The sequence below is a fragment of the Falco cherrug genome, chromosome 1, assembly GCF_023634085.1.
Source record: "Falco cherrug isolate bFalChe1 chromosome 1, bFalChe1.pri, whole genome shotgun sequence".
Taxonomy (NCBI): domain Eukaryota; kingdom Metazoa; phylum Chordata; class Aves; order Falconiformes; family Falconidae; genus Falco; species Falco cherrug.
The window spans coordinates 59,077,009-59,089,555 of NC_073697.1; the positions used below are offsets into that span (position 1 = coordinate 59,077,009).

At 38.0% G+C, this 12,547-nt stretch overlaps 1 protein-coding gene across 1 annotated transcript in view; it reads right to left on the reverse strand.

Moving 5' to 3' along the window:
* Positions 1 to 2,247: 2,247 nt before the first annotated feature.
* CHIC2 (cysteine rich hydrophobic domain 2) overlaps positions 2,248 to 12,547 on the reverse strand; it is a 31,693-nt gene continuing 21,393 nt past the window's right edge. Inside the window, exons 5-6 of the mRNA XM_055713414.1 lie at positions 12,394 to 12,453; positions 2,248 to 9,435 (exon numbers count right to left, since the gene is read on the reverse strand). Coding sequence (XP_055569389.1) covers positions 9,385 to 9,435; positions 12,394 to 12,453 — 111 coding nt within the window. The 3' untranslated portion in view covers positions 2,248 to 9,384. The remainder of the gene's footprint in view (positions 9,436 to 12,393; positions 12,454 to 12,547) is intronic.

Here is a 12,547-nt window from a genome sequence, read left to right on the forward strand (position 1 = left end):
GCAGTGCAACCACCAAGGCGCTTTGCAAGCACAGACATTGCTCAGCAAAGGCTCCTGTACCTTGTTCATGGACACAGACCCAGGCCTTCACCATGCCATCCTGACACCAACCAGGGGGCAGAGGTTTAGATCACCGCAGCCAGAAGGTTTCTGTGATGGCAGATCCCAGAAGATGGGAACAGTCTTTGGCTTTCTGGTGTGAATGTTCTTTGAATAATCTTTTCGTGCCAGGTCTTTGAGTCCTTCAGGAGCTCGCCCGTGTAATGCGGAAGAGCGAGAGCAGCCAGGGGAGGTCCCCGTCCACCGATCACCAACATGAGGGCGGGAGGCCCAGTGTCCTCCTGGGGCTTGTCCTCAGCGGAGTCATCTACGAGCACAAAGTTCAAAGGCTTTGGGTGTTCTCAAATTGTGTTTTGTTAATTTAAAGTGTTGTTTTTTCTTTTTAGTTTGGTGGGCTGGTTTGGTTCTGGGGCCGGGGGGCTGTCTGTTCCTAACGCGCGGGCAGAGGTGGAAGGCTGAGGCAGTGCCTGGCCAGCCCCGCCGCCCCTGGCAGGGGCAGTGCCCCGGGGCGGGCTCCGGCCACAGCCCGGCCCCGGCGGCACAGGGACACAGCAGGTCCCGCTGCGCTCCCGTGCCCCATCGCAGAGCCCGGGCGGCGGGGCCGGTGCGAGGGCGCCCACCCGGAGGGTGCGAGGGCGGCGGGCGCTGGGCCCCGGGGCGGCCCGCCGAGGCCGAGCCCACGCTCCGCCGCCCCAGAGCCTTCCCGCCTCCCGCCGAGGGGGCGGCTGCCCGCGGAGCGGGGGCCCGGCTGCGGGCACGGCAGCCCCGAGGGGCGGCGGGCGAGGGCCCCGGGACGGCGGGCGGGGGGCGCGCTTTGTGGCGGCCGGTCGGAAGCGGCGGCGTAATCCACGGAGCCGGGCCGCGGCGGGTGGGTGGTCCGGCGGCCGGAGGCGCGGGCCGTCCCCGCTGCCCCTGCGCCGGCCCGGGCCCGCTCCCGCAGCTGGGCCGGAGGCGGCCCGCAGACCGCTCTCGGCACATTTCTTCATTTCTCACTTGAGTGCCCTTCTTTAGTTCCCTTTCAACTGCCCACTTTATATCGGCTTCATTACACCACCGCTCCATTTGTAATGTAAATTGGGAAACTCAGGGAAGTTTTTCTTTTGGCCTTGTCTACGGAAGAATACCGAGAGGTATTCAAAACGTATTAACACAAATCAATGGCACCAATAAAAGCAAAATCTCCTTAGCAACATAATCTTGATTGCAAAAGGAGAACTGAGAGCATTTAGCAGAACAGTGGCCCACATGGAATACGCATTTGTCTAGAAGAATGCGGCACAAAGCCGAAAAGAAAGATGCTGAAAAAATCCAAAATTAACTCACACTGAACAGTTACTCTTTTTTTCAGAAGTACACAATTGGCTACATTAAATCTATCGTCCGCTTTTCTGCTCAGTAACATTGTATCATACCGCTTTGCAAGCCCGAATTACAACACCCGGGACGCCCCGCACCGCCGGGCAGCGCCGCCCGCCCCGCCCGCGCTTTTTGCACGGCCCCGCTGGAACACACACGCACGCACGTTACAGGGCACAGACAGCGCGCGTTATGAAGAGCCTGTTCAGATCGCCGTGCTAGGGTAACCGAAGAGCTGTAAAATGTTCCACGCAAAGGAAAGCGGCTGGGTTGAGAGAACCGAGACGGTCCCCGGAGCACACCTTTGTTCGCAAGGTTCGGGTTAACCGGCCCTTCGGACCCGAGCATCTTAGAGATGCGGGAATTACACAGATGGCGGCGATTCCTTTCTGAATAAATGGGGTGTGCCTTAACTAGATGGAAAGTATATCTTGTATATCTCAGAACCCTACTGTATTTTTTTACAAAAAGCATATACACAGCTTCAACATTACTATCCAACCATAATGGTGATACGTATAATAAATTCTACCACCAGTAGGGCTTGAAAAGCTTAAAGAACTCTAAATGTGGACTTAATGAAAAGCCAGTCTGAAACACTTAAGGCAGGCAATGCCTCTAAACTTGGTTAACTCCAGTCCCAGAGTCACCTGAATTACTCCAAATCGTTTTAAATCCACCCACCCCCAATTCAGACCAAAAGTATCAACTGAAAATTAGGAGACACCATTGTATCATAACACAGAAGTTTCGGGGTTTTTTCTTTTTCTTCCCCTCCCTACCACCCCCACCCCCTAACATACTGGATAGACAAAAACCAGTAAGGCTTAGTGGATTGGTTAACAAGTCTTTTATTTGTTTATAATACATACAACTTAAGAAATGCTTTAAAAAAAATTTTGGAGTCCATTCCAATTCTGGGTCAGGTCAGGAAAAAATGATGTGGATGCATTAAATAATATTCTATAATTCAACAATAGATTAACTTCAGTAATTTAGCAGACATGGTTAAATACTCTTAAATATGCATATATACAATTGTGCAGCCTTTAAAAAAAAAAAAAAATCCTTTTCTTCCTACCTTCTCCTCCCAATGCCGTGCACCGTGTGAACACAGTACTGGCCTCTAAGCTTTCAGTCTCCCACCCAGACTTAAATATTTGAAGCGGAATGTTACAATAGTGGAAATCACAGCAACCCTGTATTTCTAAACTCTTGATGAGAGGAGATGCCCAACAGGCAAAATTACCATCAAGCCTCTCTATAAATAGCAGCTTCCTTAATATCCAGTTCTAAGTTGAATTATTGCTTACGCATTTTCTGCCTGAAATGGATTTTTAACATAGTCCAAAACACTGTTTTTTAAGTTGACCTTCTTGAAAGATAACATCCTTTCAGTGATTTATTTACCGCTACTGGTTCAGACATTTAACAAATTTTTCCTAAGCACACACAATCCTATGCAATTCTCTGCAAATTCGTTTAAAGCAACATGAATTAGACAGAACAAATTTAGCACACAGCATTTAGGCACTGTTTTGTCGTTTACTGTTCTTAAAATTTATGTTTGGAATTAGTTTTGTATTCCGATTGCCACTCAGGTTTGGTTTTTTTATGGAAAGAAGAATCCAAGTTACACTCTTCAAATCAGGAACTACTCTGCATTCCTTGTAATCTCACTAAACCAAACTGCTCATTGACAATAACAAGGAGGTACAGTGCATATCCTAACAAGTTAGAAAGCCTGTTGCAAGCACTCCTAACAAGTTAGAAAGCCTGTTGCAAGCACAGAAGGATCAGAGAGAAACATTTAGAGTGGATGAGTGAGATATTTATATTGGTACAATGAGATCAAGTTTAAACATAGAGCCACTAAAAATTATCAGTTGTGAGGCTATCTGACTTTTTTTAAAAAATTCTAAATGTGATTTAAAAAAATGGATTCCCAAACCTAAAAGAACTGTAACAGAAAAAAAATGAGCTAACTACCAAGTCTAGTTTTCAACATGAGGTAAAATAACCTTCAATGATGAAGTTTTAAGGGGGTGCGGGGAGGGGGGGGGGGCAGGGAGAGAAGGGGGAGAACACGCAAACATATTTCAATAAACATTATAAAAATCTACTATCTGCCCTCCAAAAGTGAGCACTTGTCAATGGTTCCCTTCTCCATAAAAGCTGCCACTAACTACAAAAGCCTCTCTTACTTACCTGAACCTAAACTGTCCTAACTGGATCCTATTCCTGGGCCTTAGATACACTGTCACATGCCAGGAGCTGTCTGGACAAGTCAAGAATTTTCTTTGGAAACAATCAGCCATGCATTACAGGCTCCAGCTTAGGAAGAGCCTGTCCTCTACTCATTGGGCAGCTCTCAGCGATTCCGTTTTGGTCTGGATATTTTCAACTAAGAGATGCTGAGTTTAGAAGGAAGCTTACCTCAAAATCAGCACAATAGCAGAATTGTCTATCAGTTCAGGCATAACCAAAATAAATCAATAACACACTTACTCAAATCAAAAAATGTAACAGAAATTAAGACACTCTACAAAATTACTGAAATGGATTGCTAACTTTTACTTTTCGTTATTCCATACCATTTCGTTCAGTTCAAAGCTATTTATCATCAAAGTCAAAATTCCAAACCTAATCCCCAAATTCAGTCTTTTGGATGTTGCTTCTTCCAGTTCCTACATTTCATCTTTTGCCTCGCTAAACCTTTCCTAATGGTCCATTGTATTCTGAGGAAACAAGCATTTATGAGTCTTTTTTCAAAAAAATAATTATTAATGTAATATGAGCTAAACAAAGCAGAGGAATATTTTAAAAGGACTTCTTCCATGAGAACAATAAAATGTAGTTTATGAAAGATGTATTACCCAGGTGTCACATGGTAGAGATACATACACCAGCACAACTGCCAACATATGAAGTTTCATGCAAGGAGGTTTTTTTGGTTGTTTTTTTAAGTCTTCAAGGTTAGTCTCTAATTCAGTCCATGCTGACTGAAACATCAGTGTGCAAAAAGATGAAGTTCAAAAATTAATAAACTGCAAAATACTGTTACCAACAAAACAACCCAAGTAGCTATCTGTAACTAATGAACAACAAATGCATGATTTCAGCAGTGAATTTTTTTGCTTCACATACTTCTCCCCTCAAAATTTTTCCACTTCCTTAAGAACGATACTGTTTTGTCAGTACACCAGTATCCCCTGATTCACCCAGCCTACAGAGAGAACTTTACAAAGAATAAACACAGGAATTAAAAAGGTAGCACCATTAGAAATAATCACTCTATCCAAATCAGCAAAAAAATTTCATTTATCCTTATCCAACATACTTTTAACATTCAGCAGCCTAACAATACAGGGTGAAGGGAGCTCTCATAGCTGTATATTGATAACATTCACAATGGTCATGCATAATACAATCAGAAGCTTTGTGGGGTGCCATTTGCAAAGTAAGCCTTCGTGCAGATAGGCATTCAGCTCATTAATTCCATTTTCATATTTCCTATTAGTCCCTGAGAAGTTAATATTTCTACCTACAATATGGCTATTAAAGGCATTATAACGATCATACACTTAGCTGTTTGTGATGGAAATGCAATGTGGCTTTAGGGAGAAGCACAGAAATTACAGCAGATTAGCAGTGATGAATAGAGATTTTATTTCTAAAATGCTTTCTTTTCATAAGCAAGGTTGCTGAAGACCAACATAAATTATTTTAGTCACTGATACAAAACTAGCCAGCACCACTTATCCTTAATAAGTCACTACTATGAATCCAAGACATTTGGGACTCTGTGACCTCTCTAATTCAGCATTTCCTTTACATAAAATCATCTGGATTTTGACCTAATGTAGGGTCATCATGATCCTTCTTTTAATTACTCAACAGCAGTGCTGGGAGAATTTAAAAGCAGGGATTTTCTTTGCTAAACAAGGCTTTTGCTTCTTCAGTTAAAGTGATCTCTTTAAATTGTTCAGAATACAAATGGAGCTTTTTTGGTGGACAATTTGCATTATTGCCAGCTGCTCAAAAACCATAAGCTAGGGCTCCCAAAACAAGGGGACTGATTTAAAATTAAGACTTTGGGGTGGGGAGTGGAGGGAAGTGAATAAAGACAAGTTCTTTTTCTTTGCCTTCTGACTTCTGAGAAGTTACAGATTGCATTTTAAAGCTCTTCCCTACAATCTTCAGGGCTAAATAATGACTTTTAGAAAAAGAATGAAAAACTAGTTTTAAGCAAGCATGTACCTCAGAGACAGAGTATTATATTTAAACACCATTGTCTTGATATATACAAAAAAGTATCATTTAAGAAATTGATACAGAGATTATAATATACATCTAAGTACTGTAAAAAGTTTTTACAATCTACTCTTTTGAGTATCATGGGAAATTCTGGATTTGCATACATAGTTTATTGAAATGATTCTTACTAAGCTATTACCAAAAAAAATTACTGACTTCCTATAACCTATCTCCATAAATATTTTAATTTCTGGTGAAGTCTGCCAATCCTAGTATAAACTTCAAATAGTTATTTAACACCAGATGAGCTCTACAGAATTATTCATGTAGGGTCAGACAAAAAGCCTTTTTGCCCCAGAACTTATTTCTACCTATCACTACCTATCACTAAAAGATTTGAAAGAGTAAGAAAGCAATCTTTATTGGCCAGTTAAAGGCCAGCGTATCTAAAAATAATAATTAACTTTAACAGGGAATCATTGGTGCCTTCAGCATTAGTTTTTCAGGCTAAAGTGAGACAGACATAATTAGCATTTGTTAAATGCTTATTATCAAGTGGGTACCTAACCCTTACTGTTCAAGGAAACTGGAAATAGAAAAGATTATTTCTAGGAATTGTTGAGTTGCAAGAAGCTGAACAAGTTAGTACAATGTAATATTTATTTCAGCAGCGTAGACTGTGTCCTGTAAGCCCTACCATAGCTTCCGGCCTGCTCAAACTGTTGCAACTTCATTCTTTGCAAGTTGGACAAAAAAAGGTAATGTACGTGCTCTCACTAGCACACAAAATAAATAATTTAGTATTTTAGAAACAACATCAAAGGAAAATCCTGATGACTGCTGCAGGCATTAAATAGTTTATGATATAAAGTTCCTGCCATGATCAATTTCTATCGTTATAATTAATGAATCTAAAGGGATTGTATGAAAATGTTTTAACATTCTTACTAGGTGAGGGTTCCACCTCATCAGAGGACTAACACTTGAGCAAAACAGAGATAGACACACACACACACAGAGTTTCTCAGGTTTCCTGGTTTTACTTTATATCAGAGACATTGTTTTAATAAAATATCAGAAATGCTTTAAGAGGCAATTAGTCTATCCTCCTTACTAAGGGATTTAACTTTTTATTTGCTCAGAGGTCTACTTCGCACCCCTATACTAGAATTCTCAGAGAGAAAGTCATTGTTAAAATACAGAAAATGCCTGCTAACCAAGTAAATGACTGCAGAGGCACCTAAACATTGACAGGATCTTAACCAGTACTACCACTTATGTGGAAGCTTTACTAACAAGATACTCTTTGTAAACCTGTAAGCCACACTGTTCACTACTCTGGTTTCAGCACACATTGTGCTCAAATTAGCTTTACTGTAGGTAGGTTTGGGTGCTGCTGGCAAGGTAGTTGCGGTGTCATAGAATGTAGTATGGAAAGTTTCAGTAGTAAACTAAGGCAAAGAGCTCACGCTGAATGCGGTGCTGCTATGAATGTATCACAAGCCATATCCATCCTATCCCTCCATGCTAGTGAACTACCAATGGAAAACTGCATCCATGACCTATCTATACAGTCAACTGGGAATTCTGGTAGTAAAATCTAGGCCTTATATGTTTCAATATTCATTTTATTGAAAACGAACACTTGAAGAAATTAATGTATGTTTCTGGTCATCAGTATTTATCACCAGTTATCATTTCTGTTTAATTTCAACCCCTCCCCTACACCTCCAGCCTCCACAACTTCAGCTGCCATCAATATTAGGCTTCTGGCCTCCCTCATACCCCAAAACTGGTCCAAGATTATAATTCATACTCTAGATGAGAGGAGGAATGCTGCAGAGCCAGGTTTGTACTAAAGAAGCAGCTGAAATTGATTTTAAAAAAAATTATAACCAGTTACTGCAAGGAGAAACCATTGTGGGACCCAGAAGACTGAGGCAGCACAAAACCGGTATTTGTTAATTAAAAATCGTATTCCATCAAGTCAAAGAAACACACTTGTAAGCTTCCATGAAAAGCATGGCTGAACTATTTTCAAAATGAACAGAGAAATCCACAGACAAAAGCTGAGCAAAGGATGAATTTTGGGAACAGATACAGAAGGCTTAGATTTAAGAAAACTTAAAACTTTCTAGACCACTCCCACTATCAACAATTTAGGAATATAATACTCACTAGAGCATATTTTACAGAGAATAAATATTTCGAAGATATAGAAAAATAGTTCACAGCATCAAGGTATCTGTAATACATTACCTTGAAATAAAACTTGTATTTAAAAGATTAAAAAGAGATTATTCTTGTAGTGGTATCAACTTTTCATTCATACAAATATTAAGCAGAGTATATCTGTTTTTTCATATATTCACATTATTGCTTGCTACCACAACTGTACAAGGAACATATCTTAACTTACATTAATGTTCCTGTACAGTAATTTCAGATACCTACAGCAAATTTAAAAATATGATTGAGTTGCAATAAAAAGAAAAAAAAACTACCTGTAAAGATATGTACAACTAAGATATAAGTAGAAGACAACAAAATGCAACTGGCCTGACCCAAGCATACACCATATATCCAGTTAAAATTATTATACTTGCACAGAAAATAAGCTTTGTAAACCAAAATGAGCAGAAGCAAGGGTGCAATAATTATCTAACACATTTAAACTTACACTGTTGCCCAGTGTACCCTGCTTTGATTATTTTTAATACACAGCATCTGCATTTGCATCTGGAACTGTACTGTTCAAGATTTCTTTAGTAACTCTTTTCTGTTTATGTGGCTTTAAAACAAAAAAAAAAAACACAATCCCATCCCTGAAAGGTCGTCTTGGACAGTAAGTTTTAGTAAAACAAATCCTTCTGCACTCCTGTACAGGACCTGGTAAACAGTAGGAATAAAGCTGATACATGGCCTTAGCCTGAATTAAGACAGCTACATTATAAACTGCAATACTAATATATTTTTGTGAACTTTAATTCTACTAACCAGATGCATGCAATTGCCTCAGCCATTCTTCTAGTCTGAGTAAAATAATTCTATTTTGCTGCTTTGTTGTGGTTTTTTTTAATCTTTAAATTAGAACTTTTTCAGAACCAGCTGACAGGACTTCTTCATGAAAAGCACAGAGATTTCTACTAATGCAATGACATTTGGGTTCCAAAAAGAACTTCATCTCCTTTTGTTGGAAGAGGCTAGCTGATATCCCAAAAAGAAATAGGAACATTTACAATTGACTAGTTACTGACAAAAGTTTAGGAAGATCTTAGAAGGTACTTCAGCATGTAAATGAATGATTAAAAGGACTTATACAATGTACAGTCAATCAGTTGTGTCTTTTGGGATAAAAAAATACCTGCTCACTTGTATACCATTTTCAGCTGTGTATTTATAGTAATATATATGTATGTACACACGCACGCGCGCACACATATAAAAGACTTTGAAAATCAAGATACATGAATAAACAGAAGTAGCAAAAGTAACAATAACTTAAGTGGTAGTTAACATTTGTGTGAAATTACTTTGCAGAATTTGACCAAATGCACTTAGAACACGCTCTTATTAAAAAAAAAAAAAAAAAGAATGAAAACACCACAAGATTCTGTAGAACCAATGCTATGTCACCACCAGGAGAGCACCAAGCAAGGCACCATTGGAAAGACAACATACTTGAATAAGTCTCTATAAATAAATCAAATGCTAATCTGGTCGAAAAATCGGTGTCTTTGGTAAAAATTCTATAAGGATGACCTGTATAAAAAGAAAACAAATATATATTAAACGGAAGATGGCAGCAATCCTATTATCTATCACAATTATAATTTGCTAGGTGGGCTTTGGGTTTTGTTTCGCTTTGTTTGTTTTTGTTTGGTTGTTGTTGTGGAGTTTTTTGAAGTACATCAAGTTTTAATGACTATCAGAGACCACAGTGCTCTTGTTAGGTAGGAAACCATTAGAAAAGTCATGTTTGATATAATTGTTTTGGGGCAAAAAAACAGAAGTCTTAAAGAACCAAATTCAACTGGAAAAGTTTGCCTACCCATACCTAACACATCTAAACAAACTGAAATAAGCTAATAAGTACTTATTTTTTAACATAATTAAATTACTTTATTAGGAAAAATTATGAAAGAGATAAATGTATTCATTTAAAAAAACCAAAACACAGAAAGCACAATGTATGTAAAGTTAATTTTCAATTACACATGCAAGTCCCTTTACTTCAAAATTGTTTCCACTTAAGGTAGGTAAGTCAAGTTTATAGTACCAAACTTGTATAGAAAGTGTACTAACCTTTGCAAAGTTCCTGTATCTAACAAATCTGCAAGTAGTTAACAAGAAGCTTAACTAATGCTTTTGTATGATTATTCTTAGGGTCCTGATTCAAATGTAAACTATGTGTTTCTGAGCTACGTACACATGGTAGGGTACAGACCAGAATACTGCCCAAGTATTTATCCTACTTTAAATAGAAAGCTTGAAGAAAATGTTCACCTCTGCATTTTCTTTCTTTAGAGAGTCGTAATACAGCAGGATGTTTGTATTTATAAACAAATAAGTGCATCTGGTGACATAACTAAGGATTTTATTTACTTGTAAGGGGAACTTGCCTTTTGAAGAGGTCTGAAAAATTTTTGAATGTTTTTGATTGTAAAGGAGAACACAACTTTGCTGCTTAGAGAGTGAACCCTTCTATCTCCGATAGCATACTGAACATCAGAAAAGAAGTCAGTTTCTGATTTTAATTCCAAGGCAAACACTTTTGAAATAATGTATATCAAAACCAGGTGTATAAGTTTCTTTTTTGAGATACTCAGAAGTGACTTATTTTCAGCAGCAATGCAAACTGCTCAGAATTCATTGATCATTGACATGAGTCAACCACTGGATGCTTCAGAAGTACCAGGGCTTCTGATATTCAGGCAAAGTTTCAAAAAGGAAGCAAGAAGTAAAGCTGGAACACTGTGTTTACGCCAAAGGTGTAAAACTATCTTGTCTTTATTTCACCTATGTAATTATTTACTTAATTTAATGTCTGCAATAGTGGATTTCAAATCTCAAGTTGGCAAAGCACCAAGTTTTGGGTACAAGAGTAATTTAAATCACCTGTTTTTAAAAACCTGAGGATAAGTGTTATTATTTAAAATTAAATCACGAACACAACTTTAAGGGCAGTTTTTAAGAGATAAGCAAATCAGTTCACTGAAAATGATAAAATGGTACAGAGAAGTTTTGTAAAAATTTTCTCATTAAATTTATCCAGAGTTAATGTATTAGACATTCCACAAACAACAAATAAAATCTTTGATCCTTATTCTGTAAAACTATATGCCCATGCTTTTATAAACAGGTCAACTGATTTTAAATTGTATTTAATAGCATTAATGTTCATCTGTAAATGTTGCTGGGCCACAGCATTTACAAACTAACATAGTATGTGGCTTTTTTCCAATTGAATCTGCAAAACATTGGATGTGACAATGCTTTCCTTCAGAAAAACAAAATTCAGTGAAGTTTAAAAACCCTTAATTTAGCTAAAGCTCTAATCTACCTTCTGACATTTGCTTTATTCCATTTTCAGTCACATCTCATACAACTAAACCAAAAAATTTTGCAGAACAGATGTTACAAAAAGTCTGCTTATTCAGTGAACTGAATAATCACTGTAAAAAATGCATTTTAAAGATCTTATGTTTCAGGCTAGAATTAAGGTCTAATGTAGAAACAGGGATAAGGGGAAGATTAAAAAAAATATTTTAGTATCGTTTCCAACTATTTAATAAATTTTAAAATTTTTATATGCATGACAGCTTTGCTGTTTTGAAGAACAGACAAAGTAACATGTAATGAAAGATCACAGATATGTTAGAACTAATACAGTAGATATTTCTCAAAGGCTAATCTTTATTTTAAAACAGTTAACCCTTCCTGCCACCTATTTCCTAGAGCATTAAAAGAAATTACACAAATTCTAATGTTTCTTACATTTTAACAGCTTAATTTCATCCTATTTATGTACTGCCAAGGTATTTTGAAAATGGAAACAAAAACAGCACCAAAAATAGCAAGAAGGTTGCAAGCTAAACAAACTGAAATCCCACATTGGACATCATTCATTTTAAACCACTTATAACTTCTCACTGTATAGTTCCAAGAAGGGCTTATGGAGTCTCAGTCAAAGACTGAAGTCAGAACTCCAGAGACTAACTTAAAAATATTTTAGTGACACCAATTAAGAGATAAAGATACTTTCACGACAGCTGAGGTAAGGGGCAGTTAAAATCTAAAAAGGCTAAAGGCTTCTTAAGCTCCAACAGCTTAGTTGAAAGGTCTTCTTCCATACTTTTAGACTTGATTAACATTATATAAAACAGCCATATCTGACTTGCTGCGTAACCAAAGTTGTGGTGATTCTTTATACAGCATCTAAAATTTCACACTCCATCAGCACATGTTCAAGCCATTTTATCTTGGCAATTAATTTATTATTTTTCAGAACACAGTGAAGCCTTGTTTTCAAGTCATTCATAACTTTATAAATCAGTCCTGCACATGAAACCATGCATCTGTGAACCGTAGAAAATCCTTGCACTCAGGCGATTAAGCTCCTGACACCTTTACTGATTAATAATCATGAAAAGAATAAGATCAGAAGCAAAATAAATGATCATTTAATAGAGAAACTCACAAAACAGCCCTTTAACTTACATATTCCATCATGTTATTCGTTTCACATTTCCTTTTGCTTAGTCTCCAATGCAAGCACAGCTAGACAAGGAGGAAAGAAAAAGAAGAAAAATGAGCTGTATTTTATTGCAGCACACAGACTAGCCCATTTGTCCACCTTTCATATTTTTTGTTC